General features: G+C 40.8%; 2 protein-coding genes across 5 annotated transcripts; one reads left to right on the plus strand and one right to left on the minus strand.

The window, feature by feature from the left end:
• Positions 1 to 401: 401 nt before the first annotated feature.
• PRPF38A (pre-mRNA processing factor 38A) lies at positions 402 to 5,001 on the minus strand. 2 transcript variants are annotated; one of them, XM_033152133.1, is made up of 10 exons: positions 4,776 to 5,001; positions 3,964 to 4,123; positions 3,509 to 3,630; positions 3,047 to 3,132; positions 2,405 to 2,515; positions 1,958 to 2,070; positions 1,835 to 1,861; positions 1,654 to 1,751; positions 1,188 to 1,236; positions 402 to 924 (listed from the first exon to the last, which is right to left on the minus strand). In XM_033152133.1, exons 1-10 carry the CDS (start codon positions 4,903 to 4,905, stop codon positions 882 to 884), a joined length of 939 nt encoding a protein of 312 aa, XP_033008024.1. In that variant the 5' UTR covers positions 4,906 to 5,001; the 3' UTR covers positions 402 to 881. The 2 variants fall into 2 exon arrangements, with proteins under 2 accessions (XP_033008024.1, XP_033008023.1); XM_033152132.1 differs by having other exon boundaries at positions 1,188 to 1,239.
• A 192-nt stretch (positions 5,002 to 5,193) lies between these two features.
• Positions 5,194 to 25,735, plus strand: ORC1 (origin recognition complex subunit 1). Of its 3 annotated transcripts, none has more exons than XM_033152130.1 (18): positions 5,194 to 5,349; positions 5,569 to 5,662; positions 6,515 to 6,639; positions 8,932 to 9,098; positions 10,501 to 10,882; positions 12,489 to 12,780; positions 14,119 to 14,220; positions 14,918 to 15,016; positions 15,944 to 16,139; positions 17,412 to 17,518; positions 17,907 to 18,008; positions 18,539 to 18,710; positions 19,978 to 20,085; positions 20,537 to 20,686; positions 21,502 to 21,621; positions 23,257 to 23,423; positions 24,064 to 24,151; positions 25,384 to 25,735. In XM_033152130.1, exons 2-18 carry the CDS (start codon positions 5,574 to 5,576, stop codon positions 25,576 to 25,578), a joined length of 2,661 nt encoding a protein of 886 aa, XP_033008021.1. In that variant the 5' UTR covers positions 5,194 to 5,349; positions 5,569 to 5,573; the 3' UTR covers positions 25,579 to 25,735. The 3 variants fall into 3 exon arrangements, with proteins under 3 accessions (XP_033008021.1, XP_033008020.1, XP_033008022.1); XM_033152129.1 differs by having other exon boundaries at positions 5,194 to 5,330; XM_033152131.1 differs by having other exon boundaries at positions 5,194 to 5,325.
• The last annotated feature ends 1,004 nt before the right edge of the window (positions 25,736 to 26,739 follow it).

Genomic DNA, 26,739 nt, shown 5'->3' on the forward strand with positions numbered 1-26,739 from the left:
TGTGTATATTGGGAACACAATTGAAAAACCTGCAAACACTACAATCACTTGTTCCAAACCTCCTTGCTCAAACTCCCAACTATTCACTGGCCTCAAGGGTCAGTGCAAAGGTTCCTGGGATTGCACTTGCAAAGGCTCATGGGATTCCTAGACACTGTATTCACACTCTTTTATGGCTGTCCCCCTTTTCATGCCACCTCTGGGTTAACCCTCCGTTGTGCCATCATTTTCATTTAATTCTTGGTTGGGGGGAAATTGCCCAGAGGTGTCGTCTAGTCATATAGGGTTACACTATTGGGAGATGAGAAAAAAGTTGCAAGTATCTTAAATCACAACACTGCATTCCAACCTTTTGAAAATTGAGCTCATCAGTACTTGTTGAAGCATCCTTGAATAATACCGCAGCTTGTTTATCAAAGATTTTAATAAAGAAGTTACAATAGTACTTTCCTTCTTGCCCCACACCTGAAGTAATTCCCTACAGAATTATGTACATTTTTGAACAGCTTGTTGGATGATAAAATTATGAGTTACATAAAAATTGTTATACAAATACCCCAAAAGCAAGACTTTCATAATAGGTTTCACAATGAATTTAAACAATTCATTGTACCTTGCTCTTATATAGTTTTAAGCAAGTACAGTACTGGCTGTCAAAAGAATTTTTTACACAACACTTCTTTAATGAAAAAACATATGAACATACACTGAATGAATGTCCCCTCAAGTTAAACAAAGAATATTATGTTGTCAAAGAAAACGTTGTCCAAGAAACTAAGCGAATACAAAAATTATTAGCTGTCACAGCAGCTTCTACCCATCCTGATGCCTGATATCTACAAGAAAAGAAGTGGTGGCTCAGATTCTTGAACTCTCTAGGTTCATTCATTTCCCCGACGACTCTTCTTGTGGCTCTTTTTAGATCTGAAAGAAGAAAAGTAACTCACTGTTCAGTTGATTCTCAGGAACAAATAAATTGAACATGTAGTGATAAATTCACCTCTGGATATTAATACAGTGATTATGATAATCACAAGAGTCCTAAAAATATCTTTCCAAGATACATAGGTAATCTATCTTGAATTCGTAACGATACAAAAAAGTTGTTTACGGATAACAAAACCTAGGAAGAAATCTATAAGCAAGACTTCTTATAATAATATTTAAAAGTAATATGAAATATGTACCTTTCTGGGGACTTGGAATGACTTCGATGTCTATGGCTACGATGATGCCCTACTGAGACAAGATACAAAATCTTTACTTTGATTCCGTTCTCTACAGAAGATTCCTCCTGAATGTCACATCAAGTAAAGCAGAATGGTAATAGGGGGCTCAATCAAATTTAACTTTGTTAGGGGCTTGAATCCTAGTTTCTGTGAGTAAAACTCTGCTCAAGTGTGCTCCAGAATAGTGTAGTATGTGGCACCAAGGGCAGCAATGGAAAGGAATAATTTCTTCTACTCCCACCTCTTTCCACCAGCAGGAGCTTCTGGATTGTGGGGAAGTGTCACTTCCATGAACAGAGCTGGAACTGAGGATCCAAGCCATCATATTATAAACAGATTGGCCCCCTTACTGGTAGAAATGGGAAAGTAAATTAACAGGTGCCAGAAAGCCACCCACAACTCCCTCTCCCCAAAATAAAATTACCTGGAGATTTAGATCTTGATCTGTGGCGTCTTTCCCTAGATCTACTTCGGTGTCGCCTTGGGCTCTTGCTGCGATGCCTTTCCCGACGTGGTGATGGACTATAGGAACACAGGCTATTAGTGTAAAGTTCAGACTTTTTTTTAAAAAAAAAATCAGCTTGATAATTTAGTAAGTCTCCTACCTTCTCCTCTTCGGGGATCGGCTTCGCCTAACAGGGGAGGGGGGGGGAAATGTTACTCTGACAATAGTTTTAGGTATAGCATTAAGTTTGTTAAAATTATTTTGCCGGCTCCAAATATGTTACCTTCTAGGAGATCTGCTTCGGCTTCTTCTATAACGCAGAGTTGGAGATCTGCGGGGTTTGTCTAGATCCCTGTAGCCTCTTCTCCTGTGATCAGGTGAGGGAACTCGCTCCATCTGAAAATATTGCAAGCAAAGCATTCTGGGGAAAAAACCCTTATATTCAATGCAACATCTCTAAAAGGAGAATTTAAAAAACATTTTACAGAAGCACAAAGGACTCAATGCTTCTTTAAAAAATGTTCTAGGAATAAAGTAAAGCTCGGACAGTCTTCTCATCTTCCTTTTGTAGAACGTGAGAACTGAACAATTAAGAATAAATTAACAATAGCTAAGGCCAGTTCTTAAAGCTGAGCACCATATAATAAATGCTTTCTTGCACTATGTAATGTCAATATGCCTGTACTCTGTTATAAAAGAGGCCCTCAGGGGAGCTACACAAATGTTCAACCTTTTCGTCCTCTTCTTCCTCCTCCTCGCTGGATTCCACATCATCCATATCTTCTTCCAAAGCGCTAATTCGTGGTTCCAGTTGTTCAGCCTCTTCTAGGACATATCGTTTCTAATAATGAATGAATGAATGAATCTTAATTTGTGTCAGCCATCGGCCATAGCAATAAAACAACAATACGATATACAAAGAATAGAAATAAAAAGTCAATTATATAAAATGCATTTTAGGGTTTTGAATCAATAGTCAAATAGTGAATCTTATTCTGATTGCTCCAGCTAAAGACCATGCAACCTTTGCTGTCACCTGCTCATCTTGAATCATTTCTAATAATAATACAGTGGTACCTCTGGTTGCGGACACGCTTCTGCGTGTGTGGCGAAACCCAGAAGTGCCATATTCTTAACATGAAAAAACGCAACCTGAAGTGGCCGTAACCTGAGGTATGACTGTAATAACAACAACAACCAACATTTCTCAATGGAAGCAGTACACATGTGGAGGACATAGGGTTGAATCACAAAGGTCTTGTTTTTCCAAATTTAGACTTGAGTTGCCCCCTCCAACAATTATATTCTGATGTGTAGTATTTTAGGGTTGATTCATATTTTTATTGTTAGCATGTTACAAGCCATTACACACCTGTAGTCTAGGTAAAATGACATCACAAACTCGCTCATCGTGGAGCAGTTGATCAATAAACTCATCCACGTGCATTAGTTCAAACTCTGGGGAAAAAACATTTTAGAGAGCATCACCACAATATCTACAGTAAAAAAAATTAAATGGGTATGGCTGAAGATCAAATTAACATTGAACAATTTAGTCCAATTTTCCAAATAAAAACCACAGTATAAAAAGGAGTAGAAATAATGCAGTTAATATTTTGTGGATACCCTGCTTCTTGGTCGCAAAAACAATAGTTCATTACAAAGCAGATAATTTAATAAGTGTTTATTAAGACTATAACATCAAAACTCCTAAACAACATATTCCACAGATGCTATCTACATTGGTAAAATTGATTAAATACCACCTAACTTAATAACTGCTTTATAGCTGGGCAGGAGTTGACCAGATAAATTGTAAAGTTGAGTCACTTACCCCCATTTCTATTTTGGCTTTTTATTTTTCGATAATCATTGTACAAAGGTTCTAGGTATTTGTAGCAATCTATAGCAGTGCCTGTCAGTCTCATGTACAATGCACCCAGCAATCTTACATACCTAAAAATTAGCAAACACAAAAATAGCAATTTAGAATTATTATTCTTCCAAATAAAGTCAATGGAAAACATGCTCTCAGCTCATAATTTTAAACTATACACAAAAATTATTAATGTACCGGTAACCTTCATGTGCCACATAGCAGATAGCAGGAAAAATTAAGAGCGGTACAATGGCAACAAGAATACCTCCAAACAGGCAAAACACCTGTATCACAGAAGAATCCAGAGCTGACTAAAGAAACTTGCACAGTAAGGGTAATGACTTAATAAATGAGTAGATGTAGAGATGAAACCACAGCTCTAGACTACTTCTCTAGCTATTTTCTCTTACTTGAAATCTTCATTCTTTATAAATTCAACAATGATATCCTTTTCAGGCTGTATCTGCAGCATCTTCAGAGTCAAGCACAAGAACGGTGTAGGCTTGATATTTCCTCCATAAACTCCGCCAGTGTATCTCAGTTCCATGGCTTTATCCACCACCAGTTCAGCTATGAAAGGAATCATATGAAAAGGCATTCAGATTCATGTTTAAACTGGAAGTTGTATTTTTAGTGAACTAGGAAGACACTGGGTTACTGTTACTAGAGAATTTGCTACTAGAAAATACTATGATGGTGATGGAACTTTAATCATGCATAGGATTTGGATTCTTAATAAGCGTTCAAATGACTGCTGCTGGCCCAAGTTTTTGATACTTAAGATATTATCTCAAGTGGTTCGATTCCCGAATAAAATATTAATAGGCAACAGCTTTTTTTCTGGGGGGACGCATACCCCTAAACATTTTGTGAATCTAAGTTTGGCCTCATTGAAGGGCAGTATTTCAATATGAGTAGGAAAATGAGTAGGAAAATACCCCTAAACATTTTTTTAATAGAAAAAAGCACTGATAGGTGATGTAACGGAAACTTATAACACTGGTTAATCTGGCATCTCCTGGCCTGGATGAAGGGGTGGCATACAAATGTAGCCATTGATAAAATACAAAGCGTGGCTGTACAGCTTCTGTGCCCTGGTTTCACTCGCCTCTCCCTCGGTGAGTAGTTTCCAAACTGCCCCACCAAAGTGGCAGGTATTCCCCAACTTTCCCACACGGAGTGAGCCTCTCCACTTCCACCCCCAGCTACCCAGACGCCTCACCTGTGAGGCCGAAGCACTCCTCCTTCCAATACTTGGATTCATAGATGCGAGTGCGGATGATTTTCTCCACCAGGTATTGAGGGTTAGTGCCGTGGATGCTGTGCGCGTCCTTCACTGTCCGGTTTGCCATCGCCGAAGTCCGGCCCGGCACGACCCCTTCCGCGTAGAGGCCTGGCGAGAGAGGTGGGGGAAACAGAGGAGGGGGAGACAAAGGAAGTACGGACCAGCGCACAAAGACGCGTTCCCCCCTTCACTTCCGTTTGGGGGTTCACTTCCTCTAGAGGCGGGCTCCCACAACTACAGTGGTTTCCGGCCTGCCATCCTAGCACTGGGCAAAAGAGCCGCCCTTTCCGAGCTTCGCCTAGCCAGAAAAAAACATGGCGGCCGCGGCGCTAATAAGCGGCTCATTTCCTCCTTCTCAGGGGGAGGGGCGAGTCTGCTTTGGCGCGAAGTTTCATCCTGACGTAGGGAAGGAACCGCGCGCGCTCCGCACCGGGTCCCGCGGCAGAATCTCGCTCTCCGGGTTTGTGGAGCAGCTGTGGCCTCGTAGGTGAGGTACAGTAGTCTGAACCAGGTGCGGCATCAGGGTGTCAGTGCCAATGGTTCAGCGGCCGGCGGGAGAGCTGCGGGTGGGCTGCAGAGGCGCCCTCCCTCCATGCTCATGTGCATTGGTCTCTGTGTGGATTCTTTTAAGAATCGAGTTGGGGTGGGGTGAAAACGGATTAAAAATTCGAGAATCGGCTTTCTTGCTTTTTTTGTCTCTTTGCACCTTCATATTTCTGTTTCTTCACAGGAACCATGAACACGAGAAACCAGAAAAAGCGTATCTACTCGTGGCTTGGAAAAGCTATATCTGAAGACGAGCAGCTGCAGCTTTCCTCTTACAGGTATGTAACCTTTGGTCTGTATATTGTTGGAGGGTAAGCTATGTAGGCTTGAGGCCAGTGTATAAATGTAGCATAAACTGGCAATCTTGGTAAGTATGTTTTCATAAGGCAGAGTGGCTTTTATTATTAATGGACTACTAAAAGGTGATTATGTAACAATACTGTTGTAATTATTTACAGGTAGGTAGCTGTGTTGGTCTGCTATAGTCAAAACAAAATAAATAATAAAAAAATCCTTCCAATAGCATCTTAGAGACCAACTAAGTTTGTTTTTGGTATTATTATTGTTGTAATTATTATTAGTGAAATGTGCTTATGTAGCACCATCTGTGCTAACATGTGGTTTGCAAAGTAAGAAAAACAGGCCCTTGCCCTGAGGAACTTACAGTCTTAAATTTGACTGAGTGGATAGAAGGGGGGAAGAAGGAAGTGTGAGTAACTGGGGAGGAAGTACCGATACTACATATTTAGGGAGTGGGGGCTACGGCTAAATCCAGACTTTATGGAAAGGTTTCTTCTTCTAAGGAGAGTTTCAAAGATGGAGCGGTGTTATTTTGATGGTCTGGGAATTCCAATTATAAGACGCAATAAGGAAGAAAGGGTATAATTGTTTGAAGAAGCAGCTTCTGAAAGCTGAAGGATGTAGATCTGGAATGTAAATTGGGGGAGGCATAATAGAGGTAAAGGTTAAGGCTGAAATCCTAACCCTATTTACCTGGGAGAAAGCCCCACTGTATTCAGGTACTTATTTCTGAGTCAACATGGTTATGACTACACATTAAACTATCAGTCTTCAGTGTTGTTCCTTAACTGTAAAGAATGAGCAATCCATTTATACCCTTCATCTCCTAGGGGGATATCTGTTAAATCGAAAAATGTCAGCGACATCTGTATTTTCCCAGGGGAGTTTATTTTAATAGAAGGTGAGAATGTGGATCAGTTCCTTGTCGCAAGACTTTTAAAGTTATATGAAGATGGTAAGTGGTTTTTTAAAAATTATTATTTTCTAGTTCTAATTAAGATGTCACACCATTATTCAACATTTATTTCATAAAAAATTGATCAAACAACCATTAGAAGAATAAAGAAACTAAGCAACTTTTGTGATACCATAATTTTTTTAAAATATTTTTGGGCTATAGCTCGACATCTGTAGTACAAAAGACTCTGGGGGCCCCATGCAATATAAATATGTATATGCTAATTCGGGGGCTTAATAATTAAATATTCGGTATGTTTCCTCTTATTAAAAATATGTTGATTATACACTACTTATGTATATTCGATTTCTGATTTTGGCTTTTTCCAAGATAGCCAGTAGCAATACTTACTCACTCTCTGCAAGGTATTACTCCAGGGTTAGCCAGTGCTCCAGATGTTGTTGGACACCCTCAACCTTGGCCAGCATGGCTAGTGGTCAAAGATGATGGGAGTTATAGTCCAACAGCATCTAGAGGACCCCACATTCGCTACCCATATATTATTCCTTCAAGGGGAATGAGAAATCAAGAAGCTTTGGTTGTGAAGTTTCTGTTGAATGTTATATTGGTTATTAATCTTTATTGGAACACACTTCCATATTGCAAAAATGCATTTTAAATTATGTTCTTTAAAAAATGTGTTTTTAAAAATGTGTTTTTTATCTTGCTTTCATAGATAGACTTGAATTGACAGTTTTGTAGCTTTCAAGGTTAGCCTCCCTGTTGTGTTCAGGAGTGAACCAAAGATGGATTTGGCTATAGTAGATGGCCATAGGAAGCGACCCTCTTGTCTTGACCTTATGTACAGTGCTGTAGTTGATTTCTTTATGCTTGACGTCATGAGAATCTAGAAAGTCATTAGGAAGCCAGGTTGCAATAATGGTAGTATAACTTATTATTAAACAAAAGGCACCAGGTGTGGGATGACTCTGCTTCAGACTCAGGAGACAGGCTCTTTCAACCAACAGGGAATCTGATAGAGCTGCAAATGTAAAATAGATAGAACAGTGGCACAGATATCCTCAAGCCATTGTTATTGTTCTCAAAAAGTAAATACACCCAGGAAGGCCATTCCCCCAGGGCAACCACCTGGGTCAGTCATCCCTGACTGACTACAGTAATCATAGTCATTGTTCTCAAAAGTTAATTCACTCAGGAAGACCATTCCCCCAGGTCTTCTCCTTGGTCATTTTGCAAACTCACCTAGACAGATTTTTCGATCTCCTTCAAGTTTATTTAAGACCAGGACCATCACCTGCAAGACTAAAGATTATCTCTCCCTCTGAGCAACCTTTGTGTGTATCATCTTTAATTCACTGCTGGACTTCAAACCTAAGACTTGGGGGAAACTCTCCCTGTGATCCTGTTTTAATAAATACCTGGAATAATTTCAGGTGTAGATCCCTGAGCTCAATGCCTGGGTTCCAGCTCTTCTATCATCCACTCACATGTTTCAGGAGCACTTTAACAGACACCGAGAAGAAACTTGCAACTATTTTCTCTAGCTACCCCCCTTTTTTAGTTTAGAACCCTTATTTCTGTAAGTTAGATATGTGCTTGCATTAGAATATTGTTTTCACATGTGTGCCCAGTACTGCAAATGTATGTTGCTGTGCTTTATTGTTAAAACTACAGTTGCACCTCAGAAGTCGAATGGAATCCATTCCGGAAGTCCATTTGACTTCCAAAACGTTCGGGAACCAAGTCTTGGCTTTTGATTGGCTGCAGGACGCTCCTGAAGCCAAGCGGAAGTCACAACAGACGTTCAGGTTCCAAAGAATGTTCGTAAACTGGAACAATCACTTCTGGGTTTGCAGCATTTGGGAGCCAAAACGTTCGTCTCGCAAAGCGTTCGACTTCTGAAGTACGACTGTACCTTTGTAATAAATCCTTTATTTTTCTATAATCTTTGTTTGGGTACACATTCCTAGACTGGGAGGGTTCAGATACACACAGACAGAACAGCACTCAGTTTGACTCCAGCTTAAGATCCTTCTTTTGTGTGAGGGTGTCTTTGGGACCACGTGGGTGGTAGTTTCACACAGGATCCCAAAATCCATGTGTCTGTCCGTGCCCTGCCCCCCTTTTAACAAGGCTTGCATAAAGGCTGCTGGGGCTGGGGGCTAGTTGATATTGAATGCCTTCCCTGAAAATACCAAGTTTGACTGCTGCTGTTGACTTTATCCTTAATTTACTGAAAACGTATGAAAGCATCATACTGCTAAAGGGCTTCAAGTGCTCTTGCCACCCCAGATCTGAATTGTTTTTGTTCTTTTTTACCTACTCCAGGTGCTCATGAAAAGCGTGCAGTTGTGGAGTGGTTCTCCCGTCTGCTAGAAATACCTCTCAATCAACGAAAATCCATGGGAAGAGAGGATCCACAGGAGATATTTTTGAATGAAAATCCTGAACGGGATACTGACATAACAGTTACATATATCATTGGCAATGTCACAGTATGTACATAACGTGTTAGAAGGCAAGAGAGGAGGAAATTCCTTGGGAGTATGTTGAAATGTTATAATGCAGATTTATAGTATTGAAAAGTTTTTTTTGGGGGGGGGGGAAGAATCCATAGGGGTTTAATCTTTGAGGCTGGCCACCTCTGTAATAGTAAGTGTATGGGTTGATGCTTAGTTGCTATCTGGGCACACCAAGCCATAGAAATGAGCCTAAGAATCCCAGTAGAGTTCATAGTCTTCTGTTGGCATTGCAGCTTGACTTACCTACAGCTTCAGGAAATATTGATTGTCCCCTGCTGTGGCACAGCTTGCTTATATGGCGTTTGCTTGGCTGATAACGTTACAGTTCAAGTAGTCCATGAGCCGAAATATCACTTTGACTTAGCAAGAAGGCAGAGGTTTCTATCTCACTTTTGAGGCTGTTTGAACTGAAGTGTTGCAGACTGCTTTACCAGCAATATATGCTGAACTTTGGAAATGAATCACCCTTTAGATGCAAACATATTGGGTTTGTTCAATATTCGTTTTCTAAACAGCTAGTACATAACACACAGGGCAATTAGATTAACTATGATTAATTAGATTAACCGTGGCAAGGCCATAGTCCTAAAGCTGTGTGCGCTGGCGTAGATTACAGAATATCTGGAATACTAAGCTCCCCCATTGGTGCTTATGGGAGTGGTAGGTGGGAAGCAAAATGGCAGACAATAATAAGAAAAAAGCTCCCCCTGCCCCATGTTTGCTGGCAGGCTTGGAACGTGGCAGTTCCTCCATCATGAAATCCCCACACATACATCCCTGGTTCCAAATTGGTGGTTTGTGGATGCCCGGGGTCCGTGGCACATATCTGTCAACCTTCAGGGACATCCCTTTTTGGGACGCCGTGCTCTCGTACGAGCCATGTGACTCACGGAACACGGCCCGGTTTTGCGCTGAGACATGATGGAGGGACGGTGGCACCATTCACATAGCAAAAACTACCACAGAGATATCAGCATTTTCAGAAGTAGGGGTTCCGTGGCTTGGCTTTTGAAAAACAGAGTGTCAGCAGTACTTAGCTGACTGGGAACTGCTGCCTTAGGGTTTTTCAGTAATAGTAAGAGACAGAATTATGTCATATGAAAACTTCAAGTTGGTGCCATTACTCAAACCAGAAAGGTAATTCTAAGGGTAGGAGTTTATGTTATTGTAAGAAAATGTAAATAGGTATGTGGGGAAAGCTTTCCGTTTGTCTGACTTTTTGTTATGCTTTAAACAATAGCTGGAGAGGTTTAGTATAGCACTGAAGATCCATTGAAAGTTTTGCTATATTGATTGCATCATATTTTCATGGTTCTTAAGCTTTGAATCTACTCTTTAGAACAAATTATCATCTGATATTTTGCTACCTTTCTAGGTTATTCCACTGACCACATTGGAAGCATTGCCTGACCTATCAAATGATGAACACATTTTCTTTGTAAGAGAATCTTGGGATGGAAAAAAGTTTAAAGCACTGCCACTTAGCTTATTGGCAGAGTTGAAAGACTCTGTGAAAATGAAACACAACAACACTGATTTTGCAAACGTGCACCACCTGACTCCTTCACGCAGAATTTGCTCTCTGGAACTAGAAACTGAAAAGGTCACTCGGAGTACAAGAAAAAGCAACGGCACCATGATGGAAGTAGAATCGAGACACTCTGCCTCCAAATCCTCACACTCTAAGCAGCTATGTTCCCAAAGACTAGCCATTGGCACTGAGACTCCGGGAGCAAAGAAAAAACTGCAGCTGAATAGTATGTTCACAAATGATCTTGCACATAATATTTTTGTCTGCAAAAACATTAGCTCTGAAAGCTGGCAAATGTTTTACCTAGAGCTGCAGAGAGAATTTTATGAATAGTGATGTAAAGATGGTCAATCTAAATACTCTTGTGTAGCAATGGTTGACTGATGCGGAAGCATACTTCCGCCTCAGCAGGGGTGACAAGGAATGGCCACCAGGCGTGAGACACACCTTTGCCCACAGACAAGCCACAGCTGTCTAGTGCCATGCCCTCTGTCTAACCTTTTGCTCTGTCTAAACGTCATGGCCTCTCTCTAACCTTTTGCTGCTTTCTCTGAAGTCTGCCGTGCCCTGTCTGTGACCTTTTGTCTCCTTGGAGTAAACTTTGCTGAAGGGGAAAGTGACGCTGTGGAAGTGGGGGCCAAAATAACTTGGTACCACCCCACCAGAACGTTAATGGAAGATGTGTAAAGGTCACAGTCCAAAATGTATCTGTTTGGCTTTGCATATTGCCAAAGAGGCTCTGCTGGGCTAGCTGGCAGCTTGTTCCTGCACAGCTCACCTACTTCAAGCAACTCCTAAGCGTTGACTTGACTTCACTCTTGAACTATTCTCAAGTAGAATTCATGTGGTAAAATGGTATAATATTTCTCTTCTGCTTTTTGGGGGGAGAAACTGATATGGTAGGGTTTTTTTTCCTGCTTAGTGTAGATACTGTCACAAGGTCTTTGGACGAAGAAGCTACTGTGAGTCAGGCTACCTGTGATCCTTGAACTGGACATGTTCATGATTGGACCTTAGTCATGATTTAAAAAAAACATAGGTGTTCATTCATATGTGGCTAATACATTTGATAGTAGGAACCATAGTTAACAAAAGTTGACAGCCAGTGCTGTACTCAGGCAAGGGGTAATCATCTGTTTCCTGCTCTCTTCTACTACCCATTTATATCCCCTGAAAGGTATGTATTGAGTGTCAGAGGACCTTTCAGAAGGTGGGATTGGGATGGGGAAATGATCCAAAATTGGGTAGAAAAAGCTTGCATTTCACATCTTGGGAACTGAACCCAGTAGTTAATTCCTGTTCACTGATATTACCTCAGTTTGGATGCCTGTTCAAGTGGTGGTGGCGGTGAATCATAGATTTGTAATCAAAAGTAATCAAAAGCCCCTGTTGAATAATGTCAATAGTGGTGGTCTCCAAATTTATGACTGCAGTTGTATGTGTTCAGTGCAATCTTGATTTTGTGGAGTAACAGTGGAGCTTCTGTTGCTTTTCCACAAAAATTTGAAAGCTTGTGATTGAGAAGGAATTGAATTCTGTCCTTCCACTTTATTGTACTGGGCATACAAACAAATAACGAGTTTGCATTGCTAGGAACTGTGAGATCAAGTGTGCTAAGTAAAAACCACACAAACCTATTTGTTTTCCAAAAGCAAAAAAGTGGTTGAGCTCTGAGCCATATTGTAGCCGACTTGTTTGAAAGTTCTGTTCTGTGTTAACTGGGTTCTCTTAACCGAAGGGAAGCCTTTTGTTAGACCATCTGGCACATGTGAATTCTAAACTGATTGTTGCCTTGCTAAAAACTTACTCATTTTGCTACTTTTGGATTTTAGGTCCAACAAAACCTGGAAGAGTGCTGGCACAGCAAGATATGATTGAGCTTCTAGACTATAGTTTCTTTGAGCCTCTGAAGCAATCTGACCTCAAACGAAAAGTGACATTTACTGGCATTAAAGGTTCTCCTCCAAAAATACCTTGTTGTCCTGATGAGGGAGACCTCTTCCTAGACATCAAACCACTGGGAAGAAAGTCAGAAAGACTCAACAAAAACGTATCTCCTTGCCAGAGTGACCAAGTTTCCAGTTTGAAAGCCAGGAGTTCTGCTATGAAAAGGAATGCCACAGAGTAAGTTGCAAGTGTCAGCATTCTGCCCCAAACCCTTAAATCTGTGTGACATACACTAAGATAATTATTACAAAGATTCTTGATGTGGAATACCTTGGCTCGAGAACATTAATATTAATTTGCTTTTGTTTGTGCAGCAGATTGATAAACGTTCAAAAAGGTTTAATTTTTAGCGGTAATAATAAATCTAATATACAAATAGCACCTGCCCTACAGGGGTAGCATACCGTTCCTGTCCTCCCTGTCCATCTGCCATACTGGCTGAGGACCAGTTATACATAGTGGCTAAGATGAAGATCTTGTAGAGCACCTCTCTGGGCTACATGACAAAATGCTTTTGGAAATTAGGGGACTTTCCAATATTAGTTTATGATCTGGTAAGGCATCCCCAAACTCGGCCCTCCAGATGTTTTGGGACTACACCTCCCATCACCCCTAGCTAACGGGACCAGTGGTTAGGGATGATGGGAATTGTAGTCCCAAAACATCTGGAGGACTGAGTTTGGGGGTGCCTGATCTGGTACATGGGCCTGCTATTTAAAGAGAGAGTGAAAAATTTAAAAACCTCATGTACAAGGTGATTCTGACCAGTTGATACTGAGAAATCCAGATCACTTATTTTTCTGCAGTCAAAAAGCCTTCCAAACTCTGCTTCTCCACCTTACAGAAAACAAGTATTTCCGAGTGGTACCTTGGAAGTCGAACAGAATCCGTTCCGGAAGTCCATTCGACTTCCAAAATGTTCGGAAATCAAGGTGCAGCTTCCAATTGGAAGCTGCGGAAGCCCTGTTGGACGTTCGGCTTCCAAACAACATTCGCAAACCAGAACATTCACTTCTGGGTTTGCAGCGTTTGGGAGCCAAAACGTTCAATTTGCAAGGTGTTTGGGATCCAAGGTACAACTGTATTTTGATAGTTGTATATGTAAAGCATATTTTACTCACATAGACTATTTCCTTCTTGAAGCAACTACTCAGAAAATATTTTAAAGGCAATAAAGGTAAGGATGAAAAATTAGGAAATGTACAGTGCAACCCTACACAGTCTAGTAAGAAGTAAGTCCCACTGAATTCAATTGAGACTTCCAGGTAAGGATGTATATATAGGGTGCTATTCTCAAGACCCAGGCTGCTTGTGGGTATTTGTTTTGAAATATTTAAACCCATCCTTCATTGCAAAGTGATCCCAGAGTGGGGTACAATTTTTAAAAACTTAAATCGCAGGATCATCAATACGTTTTCCTATGGTAAAACCAGGGAGAATTTACCGAAGTGAATTTTAACATTTATTTCCCAAAAAATCTCTGAGGCATGTTTTATGTTTTTTCTTTCCCATTAGTTCAAATGATGTAAACAAACAGGATAAGATTTGCAAGACGGCCAAAGAATCCAGAGTCTCAAAGAGCCAAGCAGCCACTCCTAAGGTCAATTCAAAGAGAAGGTGGGTGATTTTAGAGGTGTTTGTGCGCCTTTTGTTTGTTTGCTCTAAGGAATACCCCCTTCTGTTTTTTTTTAAGAAGGCTTAAAAATATATCACTGCAGTTTTACATCAGTTCTACTTATTATGTGTATTAAATCATATCTAGGACAAGTATAGTATACAGAGGTTTGGTAATTTCTATATCATGTAACCAGCAACATGGATGGATGACCCTCTTTCAGCCAATATAGATGCTGCCCTGGTTCACACGTCACAGTATGCCCAGCTCTGCTTTTGCAGCACTGCACAAATGTGCGGGCTGCTGGAAGGGAGTTTGCAGCCACTGCTCCTCCCCAGTGTTTTTTCACTCTTGCACTTTGCCGAGCCAAGCCAGTGTTTGGCTTAGTGTGTTGTCCAAACTTCACATTTGCATGGCCCCAGTATAGTTTGGCTTGTCATTATGTGTGAACCAGATCACTGAGTGATAACTGATTTCTAGACTACATGCCTAAGCTGAAGTGCTCTGAGCAAGAAACATTGGCTTCACTGTGTGCATTCTATAACTGACTTTTTGTGGTGTTAAACTTTACAGTAAGATGCTGAAGTGACGATTGATGGAAACTCTGAAAGCTAGTGCTTTCTGTCAGTTGAGGAAGACACAGTGTCTTTATCATTATGAAGAAGTCAGAAAAATCTCTGTCATACTTTTTTCTTGCAGATTGGGTGAAGAACCAGAAACCATGAGCCCAGCGCTAACTCCTCGTTCACGCAGGAAATGTGTGCAGGTGACTGCTGCCCGCATTTCAAAACACCTTAGGTAAGAATGTATTCTTTTTAGAGATGGTTTGGCTACAGGCAGTTCACAGCCCGGGGGGGGGGGCTGCTTTGTTACAGAAATGCATGTGCAAGGATTGTTTGAGTGTTTCTGCATTCACTTGTATGCACATGTGCACATGCACACACACACACACAAACATATTAAGCCAGGGAGGGTGACCCAGCTTTAACCTAAGGGCCACATTCCCTCATGGAGAATCTTCCGATAGCTACCTTCCAGTGTTGGTGGGAGACCAGAGGCAAAAGTGCATGGGGTACTGGCTGTGACTCATCATTCTGGCCACAAAGAAGTCAGAGGTTTCTACACCCACCCACATCTCTCCATACTTCATCCAGGCAATCAAGAAGCATTTTCACAGTTAAAGGGCACATTCTACCTGGCAAAAGCATCAGAGGAGGGAGGAGCAAGGCCGGTGAGGTGGGTGGCCTAGGAAGAATCCCTGAGGATCAGATCAGAGAGAGCCAGAGGGGCTGCATTTGGTGCCTGAAGTTTCCCACATTTGCATTAAGCTGTCTTTGAATAGAAGGGCATTTGTAGCTTTTTCAATAACACAAAGTTCACTTCTAGAACAAGAGTTTGGGATCTGCCATGACAAATTTTGTGTCGCGTTTTCTTGTCTAGAGCTGATTTGGACATAGTAAAAGAACCAACAGTGTATATTTTCATCATATGGGGTGTATCTTAATGTTATCACCCCTTCTATTATTATTATTATTGTTGTTGTTGTTGTTGTTGTTGTTGTAACGGTTTCTCAAAACTGCACCATCATTGTAAAAGTATTGATCTTTGCTGTCATGGCCACCTCAGTTTTTTGTTCAGCTGATACTGTCCGACCAAAGAACTTGCAATTATTTAAAAGGAATTAGTGTACAGGACATAAGACGTGATAAATCCATTTGCCTTAAGTTTTTTTAATACAGTTGAAAAGGATGAAGAGGAAGAGGATGACATTTTTCCCTTGGAAAGTTCTGATTCAAGTAGCAGCGATGATGAAGGTGAAGACTTCAAGGTGCTTCGTACACCTAAGAGGCAAGCGAGGTCTACTCCAAAAACCTCAAGGAAAGGGGCTGCTGGGACTCCTGCCAAGGGTCCAAGCAACACTGTAAGTAGAGACTTCTGCCATTTTTTGTTGATCTCTAATTACTTTGAGCAATTGTATGAACATAGAGTGAATTTACTGCTTGGGTGCTCAAGAACATAATGTAGCTGAGAGTAATCTGAGAAGACCATGGCTCTGTTTCTTAGCTGTATAATGAGATGGAAGCATGGGCACCATTCTCTGCATCGTGACTCTTTGCTGGGGGGGGGGCAGTAAGATCACCTTTGTTTTATTACGCTGAGCTGGGCCACAGATAACTCGTAGGTGTTCATAGGATCTTAGGATTGTAGAGTTGGAAGGGACCCTAAGGACCATCTTGTTAAACCCCGTGCATTGCAGAGGAATATGCAGCTGTCCCATACAGAGATCAAACCTGCAACCTTGGCGTTATCAGCACCACAGTCCAACCAACTGAGCTACTCCAGAGAGGAAGGACTCAACATTCTTTCTTGGGACCCATTCTTTCCTCTTACCTAATCCTGTTGCTGAAATCTAACTTTTGGATAAAGGTTAAATACTTAGCCATGCTAGTTTGCTGCAGCAAAACCAACAAAGCCTTGTGGTGCCTTAAAGACCTGAAAAATTTATTTGGCATACAATGAAAAGCTTATGCTACAATACAAATTTAAAAACACCACAGAATCCCTAGTTACTTTTTATTACTTCATTCAGTTGCTTTTTGTTTTAAAGTGTTTTTTAAAGATTTTCAAGCATAAAATATAAACATTAACCAGTTAAATAAATTTAAAATATATCTGAATCTATAAATATATTTACAGTACTCGGGAGCTTTGGAAATGTAATAGAAAATAGAGAAGAAAGAAAAGCATCCTAATATATAACTGTTTATATTTAACTGGTTCTCCGTTCTGAGCATTATTGCCTTTGTAAATGTGATGAATGGTAAGTTAGGCTGCAATGCCCTCTTATCGGGAAATAAGCTCCATTGAACTAATTACTTCTGAGCTGAGACATGTATAGGATTGCACAGTTAGGAAATTTACAGTTCAAGCCATATCCAATAAGGTTTTCATTTGGTGTGGTATTTTTTTCCAGGCCCCAGAATTTCTCAGGCCATGTTTAAACAAACAAACTTTCTGTTGCTTCCCTGTTTAACTAACTCCTTAAGTTAGTTAAAACATAATTACATCTCTGCTGTTTTGGGGTCTTGATATCTTTGCATGTTTGGTGTATACAATTTTTGAGACCAGTTGTGCTCTAGCTGATATTCAAAACAATAGCACTGATATTTATCAATATGAGTTTTCTCTGCAGCCTGAGCCAAGAACCCCCAAGACCCCACGTAATGCTACCCCCAGAATCCGCAGCCGAAATCAAACCACACAGGAGCCTGGCGATGTGCTGGAAGAGGCTAGGATAAGGTAAAGTGAGGGGTTCTTGATATTTAAGAAAAATGGGGGGTTATATATAAAGTGAGGAGAACTGGGAATTACTTTTGGTGGGTTGTGTAAAGGGCATGGGTTGTGTAAAGTGCAAGTCATGTTTCTCTCTTTTAAATAGATGCATGCTTAGTAATCCGTGTCACATTCTTCCTAGTTTCATGTTTGATTGAGAGGTCTTTGAAAACTTGGTTTCAGTATTCAGTATTTCATTTTATATTTTTTTAGTCTCGGGGCACTAATACTTTAAAAATCATTCTTTAGAGTATTCTGCATATCTAGATAAGAATGCATTACCTCTTCTGGTTTTTAGAAGCTTGTAACAAGGCACTTGGGTGACCCACTTGTCCTTTTGTTTTACTTTAAACAGGCTGCATGTATCTGCCATCCCGGAGTCCTTGCCCTGCCGTGAAAAGGAGTTCCAGGATATCTATAACTTTATAGAAAGCAAACTCATTGATGGGACAGGAGGGTGAGTGTCTTGGGTGGGAGGGGGCGGGATTAGTTCAAATGAGTGAGAAGCATAACAGCTGCTTGTGAAAACCTGGGTTTCATTATTTTTTAAAAGAAAAAAAATGTGGAGATCATGCCAGTCCCCACCCCAAAAGGTAATAAAGCTTATTTGTGGCACTGTGTTTAGAGGCAAATGCTTTTTTAAAGATATATGGGTTTGAACCAGCATGTAGTTTCATCTATGAAAAGGCTTTTAGGAGTGATTAAATAAGCACAACCTGTTTCAAACTTCTTCAGGAGCTCAATGAGAGAGAAAAAGAGAGAGAGCGTATTAAGTCCAGTGCAGAAAAGTGACAAAGCACCTGTTTTATATGCAGATGCTCCCATGTTCAAGTTCCAGCATATCCAGTTAATAATAGTATTATATAGCTTGAGTAAAGGTTTCAGAGAGAGACTTTCTGCCTGGGGTGCTGGAGAGCTTGGCTAATGTAGACTCTCCCTGCCTTTCAGATTTACATGTTTACTACATAGGTGCTCTTCCTGTTTCAGGTGCATGTACATTTCTGGGGTTCCCGGAACAGGTAAAACAGCAACTGTTCATGAGGTCATTCGTTGTCTTGAGCAGGCAGCCAAAAACAACGAGTTGCCGTCTTTCCAGTCTATAGAGATCAATGGTATGAAGTTGACTGATCCTCATCAAGCCTATGTGCAGATCTTGAACGTGAGTGCATGTTTTGTTATGTTTCGGAAGAGATTTTTCCAAGTCTTTAACTAAAGCTGCTCAAGCAGATGGGTCTTATGCTTGACTTATAGGTACCTCTGCAGATCAGAAGAGGGAGCTAAAACAATTTCACTGAAAAAGCACTGCTAGCCCCCTAATTCACTCTTTGTCAACCTGGTGCCCTTAGATTTTTGGACTACAACTCCAATCAGTTCGAGCTGGCACTCGCATGCAGCTGGCACTCCAAAACATCTAGAGGGCACTAGGTTGGCAAAGGCTGCTCTCATTCTACAGCTTGCTTGTGAAAACTTTTTTTTATTATTACCATTACCTTACTGCATTTATATGCTGCCTTTTTTGCCAAGGCAACCCAAAAACAGTTTGCAGTTTTAAGATAGTTGGATCTCACATGTGAAATGTCGCCCACCCAAAAAGCTCTTTTCTGGGAGGTTGCAAAAACCTCCCTTCTTATTTAGAGCCCACTAAGTATGAAGTGGACAAGCGGCATACCAAATGAGTTTTGTTTTTTTGGTGGGGGTGCTGCTCTTTATTTTTTTGTTGTATTTTCATATTGCTAATTTGTATTTTGATGTTTTTTTAGCCTTGGGATCTTTGGCTGAAGGTTAGATTATAAATATGCTTAATTAGTAAATATGTTGCTCTGGTGTTGCTAGAATGAGCAGATTGGTATCATGACATTTTTGGGTTATGCTTCTGGAGCTCATGATTGGTGGGAGGGATTTTGCATGTAGGCTTGTGGGCATGCCTCCCATTTTGTGCATTTCTTCTATCAGTATCTGAACCAAATGTCCAAAGCGGGTTAGGAGCCTTTTACAGCCAAGGCCTGTATTTTCTCATGGGAAGTCTTCTAAGGGACACATGCCAGTGGTGGGTGGGGCCAGAATTAAAAGTGGGTGGGGCAATGAATGTGACTTTCATCTTTTGTATAGTAGGCTGCATTCCAGACATGCAAAGGTGCTTGAGGAGGAGGGTGTGGAGCAGGGTCAGAGTGGGGTATGGCCTGGAGTGGCAGCATGGCGTCTAGAGAGCCTTGATAGCCCAAAAGCAGACACCTGGAAGGGTTCCCTGCCCTGGTCTGACAAGAGGAAAAAGGTACATTGACAGTGCAATCCTAGGCAAGTCTACTCAGAAGCAAGCTCCATTGAACTGAATGATATGTGTGTATAGGATTGTGCTATTGGTAAAACAGAATGAGTTACTACTTATTGCTGGGTTGTAACTTCAGCATCTTTTTAATCCTGTTTAGTTACTGACAGGCCAGAAGGCAACTGCAGCCCATGCTGCTGAGCTGCTGGAGAAGACATTCTGCAAGCGAGGACCTAAAAGGAAAACTGTAATACTTGTTGTAGATGAGGTAATATGAGAATTTGTATAGCATCAGAATGAAATAAATTTAACCTGGTGTGTGGTGTATATGTATTCCAAAACTAGGGGATTTTTGATCTGTACCATGAAACTGGCTTAATTGCAACCTTGGGATTCAGCTACCCATGAGGCTGTTTGTTCTGCAAGGACAAATTTATTGCTGACAAAAAGGAAACATCCCTGTTTTGTACATTTAGCTATAAGTAGAAAGGGTAAAGGGAGCTAATTTTTTAAAACAACAACAACAATATACATTTAAATGCTGGCTATATCTGTGTTTTATTCTGTATTCCCCTTATGTGGCCCTCTGTAACAGATCAAGTATTGCCCAAGGTTACATAAATCTGTTCAAACCTGTGATTGAAACCAGATTTCCTAAATATTTTGTAGACCATTTTATGTGAGCTTGTAACTTTGTCATCCCTTCTTCCTTGTTCCAGCTTGACCTTCTGTGGACCCGAAAACAGAATGTGATGTACAACCTCTTTGACTGGCCAACCAAGAAAGATGCCAAGCTGATTGTCTTGGCCATTGCTAACACCATGGATTTGCCAGAGAGAATTATGATGAACAGAGTAGCTAGCAGGCTGGTATGTATTTTCAGCTTTACTGCTGTGGTTATGCAGAATTCTTTATTGTGTTCAGAGATCAGAGCGTTGGTAAAATTCCTTGGATGTTAACTGATACCATCGATCACTCGGAGGAAGGATGGAGTGATACATGAGTACTCAGGCTGCATGTACTAGCATGCAGCAGATGCACAAATTAATTTCCGTCACTATAGTCAATGTCCAGAATTGTGTCTGAACACATGCACTGGAGCAGCCAGAGGGTTTGTCAGTCTTGTTTGGATAGCTGGATTAAGACCATCTATATATTATGGAATGGACAACCTTTGACTCCCATCACCTCTGACAGTTGACCATGCTATATATTTTGTTGGTTCCATGAAGATATAACTTCTTTGTACTTGGATATGCCCTTTTTCTTGTCTTGTGAGCAGAATACCATGGTCAGACATGGTAAAGATAAAAATCACTTCTGTCACTTGCTTGTAGGAAGGTAGGTGGCAAATGATAAGAGTGAGATCCAATGCTGTGCCTAGCGGACATGGCAGGGGCAACCTCTGCAGCCTCCATTCACCCCCAGCATCTGCTCTGGAGGTTCTTCCAATGTTTAGGAGCTGGTTTTTGGGGTGTGGAGGAGGGGCTGCACAGGGGAGAACTCATCTATGCAACCAGAAGTCTTGTTTTGCAAGCAGGCTAAACACTGTTGGCCGTTACCTTAAATGTCAGAATTCAGTCAGAAACATCTCTGCTTAAAATGGAGAAACATGTTTTTGGGTGTTAAGCAAGTTCTTGAGATGTACTAGCAATTAAATGTTCACTGTTTTCTTCACTGGTAGGGTCTTACCAGAATGTCCTTCCAGCCATATACCTATAAACAGTTACAGCAAATCGTCTCATCAAGGATGACCCAGTTGAAAGCATTTGAAGAGGATGCAATTCAGCTTGTTTCTAGAAAGGTAAACTTGAGTGTACAGACAGGCATGTCTATGTTGTTTTATACAGTGGTACCTCAGGTTAAGTACTTAATTGGTTCTGGAAGTCCATTCTTAACCTGAAGCGTTCTTAACCTGAAGCACACTTTCCCATTGAAAGTAATGGAAAAGTGGATTGATCCGTTCCAGACAATGAAAAACACCTCCTAAAGCAGCAATTTAACATGAATTTTACTGTCTAACGAGACCATTGATCCATAAAATGAAGGCAATAATCAATGTACTGTACTATAAAATAAATAAGACAGTATTGTAGATGAAAAAAATTAACATTTTTTCCCTTACATGCACTGTCATTGTTTGGATGGGGGGGCTTTTATCCATTTCTGCAGTCACACAATCAACCACTAGCTGAACTGGGCTCCACACGATCCCCAAAACAATGGCAGAAGGCAGAGTCCCCCAGAAGTCCCCCAAACGAAGGAGCAAAGCAGAGACAAAGGCACATAAACAAATCCCAAAATCCCTTCCAGAATCCCAAAATTTTCCACTCCCCCCCCCCAGGGTAGGTGGGCTTACTTGGCTAGGTGCCACCCATCTTGCTACAGCTGGGGGTGGGATAAGGGTTGGTAAAGGGCTTTTCAGCCCAGGCTCATCTTTGTTTTCTTAACAGCTCCACTGTTCTTGGTCTTCGTTAGGCAAATGTTCCTTACCTAACTTTGGGGCTGGGATGCGATGTGCTGGGCATCCTGCAGGTGTCCGGACTTGGCTTCGGGCAGTGGTTAGGCCTCTTGAGAGCTCGGAACATTCACTTCCGGGTTAAAAACGTTCGTAACTCGAAAAAACATAACTTGAGGTGTTCGTAACCAGAGGTACCACTGTACATGAAAATCTGGTGGAAATTAGCACTGGCCTTAATAATAAATTAAACCGCCAGAAATAAAGAGACCACATATCAATGGGCAACAGACATGAATTTTGTATTTTGTCTGAATTCTAAATGCCTGTGTTTGAAATGACTAGTTTCCAGTGGTTGGCTAGAAAACCATATCCTTTATAAAGCCATTTGAGTAGTGGCTGCGTATATTTTTATTTTGCACATAAATGATGATGTGCAAAAAGGCAGACCCTTGTTCCTAGTGGGATTGACAATTTCAACTGTGGATGTTACAACAAGAGTGAGAGAGGCAAAGTTAACAAGGGTGAAAGCAAGAGGCTGGAAAACCAAGGGATTTAAGAGTAAAGAGTAAGAATCCAATAATAAATGTAATGTTGTGGGGATGAAGCTGCTAAACCAGCTGCTTTCTTGTGAGTCGCCTGAATTGTAATTAGCCCATATTGGCTGCAGGTAGGTAAGGTAAGGGTGGGGTCAAGAGGGAGGCTCCAGACTCCTCCTGGTGGCTATTTATAAGCCTCATAGAGAGATGTGGAAAGAAGTAAGGAGGCAGCAGTGCCTCTTAATGGAGGATGGAATAACTGGTGGGGAGAGTTAATTGAGTTACCTGCTTCCTTCTTCCCCTTTCCTGCATCCTCTGATCTGACAGGAAGACAGAGAAAGGATTATTACTTTTTTGGAAGGAAACATTGAAAAACTGCACTATGCTATGTGGAACACTGCAACAACTTTTGTCGTTTTAAAATTTTATTGTTTTGTTTTAGGTGGCAGCTTTATCTGGTGATGCAAGACGTTGCCTTGATATCTGCAGAAGGGCCACAGAGATCTGTGGATTTCCTAGTCAGAAAAGTGTCTGTGGATTGGTCAGCATGGCACACATTATGGAAGCCATAGATGAAATGTTCTCATCACCTTATATACATGCCATTCGGTAATGTACAGTAGTACATTAGCTGTGTAGTTTCTCTGCTTGAGGTCCCAGAGTGCAAATTCTGATTATCATGCTGTAGCAGCCACCTATGAACTTGTTATACAATGATTGCATCTGTATGGGGAGCACATTATTCTATAGCATCTAATCTGAAGCAAATTCCAGTGATTGATTTAATGGCTGCCACAGCACAAACTGTGTTCTTAAATTTTAGCGTAGCAGAACAAATTTAGTACTAACATGTCAAACCAGTTTGTGCTAAACTGTACAACTCATATCATTGTTTCAGCTTTTGCTTGATACGTTGTTGAAAGTGGCAGAATTATGGAGCTTGGATGTTAGGATACAGGTGCTCTATTTGGATAGAGTGACACTGAGAATTGCAATTATAAAATATTTTTTTACTAATTACAGAAAGTTCTCTTGTGACAAAATAAACAACCTTTGTATGCTGGGTGTTTGCAGTTCTTTCACATCTACCCCTATGGTTAATTAAACTTTCTGTGTGCACATATTTTAGAAGCAAATACTGTTAACTCAGAGGTTTTGGATAATGCTTTTCAAGCCAAATCATACCTGTTACACAGCAAAATCTTATATATGACTAATTAAGCTTTGGGGTCTTTTTGTTCTCTTTCAGGAACGCTTCACTGTATGAGCAAATTTTCCTAAAAGCAACAATTGCAGAATTTCGCAGGTCAGGACTGGAAGAGTCTACAGTTCAGCAGGTAATCTAAAAATATTGCATGTTGAATTTGTTTATTATCTCAGACAGAATGTTTTAGCTATATTCAAAGGGTGCACCTTTGACTGTTGCTATGCACATATGTAGGTCATTGCAATTTAACCTATTGTACACGTAGGCTACAATTCACATACATGCATAGACAAAAATTTCCATGCTTTTTGCTTTTGTTAGTTTAAAATATTATATGCCTCTTCTTGGGGGGGAAATCTCCATCAAAATGACTTCCAACAATCAATATACAATATAAGTCACAAAGCTTCAAATACAGTAAAACCTTAATACTAAAAGGTAAGCTCAGGTGTTGCAATTGAACAGTAAAACTGAAAAATTAAAGAAATCAAACCAGCAATAACATTAAAAGAATATCCATCCCACTTTTTTTAACCTCTTCCTTTTCAGCTATCTTATTTAAACTCATAAACTTGTTTTATACTAGCAGGGAGTGCCTGGCACTGTGTGAGAATTTGTAGAAATGAAAAAAATATTGTGCTATTTAAATGGATAATGCAGTTTGTGAGTGTGGATCGCCATGCCAAAAATCGGGCAGATCACATTTGGTTCTGCCATCTCAATTCAAGATTGTGCCTGGCATTCAAATGGCAATGAAGTCTGGCACCCCCACCTTGAGAACTCCTGTGACTGAGTTTGGCAAAGTTACTGCCAGAGGCAGCTGAACCTATGCGAAAAAACATGGGCAAAGTCATGCCAAAGTGCTGTTTTGGTCCACCATCTTGATTCAAAATGGCACCTGGTGTCCAAACATTGACAACTGCAACCCCCGTCTTGGAAATCCTCGTGCTGTGTTTGGTGACAATACCTTGAGAGGTGTGTGAACTTGTCGACAACAGATGGACAGAAAACCACTTTCCAAAATATATCATAGATGTTGAAAACAGGTCAGTTTACTGGATAGTGGCTGTAATGATAATGCAAAGCCACAGACTCAGTGTGGGAAACTTATTTAAAAACTTGTGGTTCAGAATATACAACAAATGTGTAAAAAAAAAAATGGTTTGAATTCTATTAGCAATTGTTCACCATTGAACCTCAGTACTAAATGCATGGGAAAAACGTACTCTACTACTATTGAGCTATAAATATATACGTATATAATATATACCTATATTTTCAAGAAAGGAAAGAAATCAGTTATTCGCTTTGATGCTTCCTGTGTTTTCATAAACCAAGTCCCCCCTTTTTTTGTTTCTATAGATATTTCATCAGCATGTTGCATTGTGTAGAATTGAAGGCCTGCAAACTCCTACTGTATCAGACACACTGGCAGTTGTGTCACGACTTAGTGCCTATAGACTCTTGCTAACAGATTCTAATAGGAAATATATCCACATGCGAGTTCGACTTAATGTTAGCCAGGACGATATCATGTATGCACTCAAAGAAGATTAAAGCAACAAGAGCACTCGTTATTGGTACATGTATGCTGATTAAAGCTTGAATATCCATGTTTATTTAAATTGTTATGAATTTTCTTTCCATATACCTTTGTATTATAGCATGTGTAATTGCACTCTTCTAAAATAAATCTGTTTTCTTCAACTGTTCAGAAGGTTTCCATTTTATTAAACTTCTTTCAACTTTCCTAAAGCTCAATTCAGCAGGGTTTTTTCTGATCAGGAGCTTCCCTTATGAGCTAATTCACTGTCCTTCTTACCTTTCATCTACTCCCTATTTTTCAACAACTAATTTGCTGGGACAAACTAGAATTTTGGAGAAGGAATGGCAGCTCAGTGATAGAGCCAGGGTTTTGCGTACAGAAGGTCCCAGCTTTAACCCCTGGAAACTCAAATCCTCTACTGCCAGTGTGGTGTAGTGGTTAAGAGCAGTAGACTCGTAATCTGGGGAGCCGGGTTCGCGTCTCCACTCTTCCACATGCAGCTGCTGGGTGACCTTGGGCTAGTCACACTTCTCTGAAGTCTCTCAGCCCCACTCACCTCACAGAGTGTTTGTTGTGGGGGAGGAAGGGAAAGGAGAATGTTAGCCGCTTTGAGACTCCTTCGGGTAGTGAAAAGCGGGATATCAAATCCAAACTCTTCTTCTTCTTCTACTGGATCCTTTTAACTGGAAAAGCCTCTGCCTGAAACCCTGTGTGTGTAGTTTACCAGTCAACATACAAAAGCAATACTGGGCTAGATGGAGAAACATTTCGACTTGATGTAAGTCAGCTACCTAAGTTTATTTGACATCCATGTTAGCAAACTGCTTGACACTAACATCCAAAATATATTTTGCAAACATACATCAGATTGTGGTTGGAGGCGAAGTGCTAATATCAGTTTGTCAGTTGTTTGGGCTGCCCCTAACACCAGCACCATGGTTCATCTCAGTGGGCCACGGCCTAGCATGTGCCATGATGCACCCTGTGACATAGTCACTTGCCTGGTGAGTCTCTGTGTTCATTGAATACTCCATGACATGGAAGTTACAGGGAACCAGGCAGAGGGCCTTCTCGGTAGTGGCACCCGCCCTGTGGAACACCCTCCCACCAGATGTCAAATAAAAAAACAACTACCAGATCTTTAGAAGACATCTGAAGGCAGCCCTGTTTAG

Source organism: Lacerta agilis, chromosome 6 (genome assembly GCF_009819535.1).
Source record: "Lacerta agilis isolate rLacAgi1 chromosome 6, rLacAgi1.pri, whole genome shotgun sequence".
NCBI lineage: Eukaryota > Metazoa > Chordata > Lepidosauria > Squamata > Lacertidae > Lacerta > Lacerta agilis.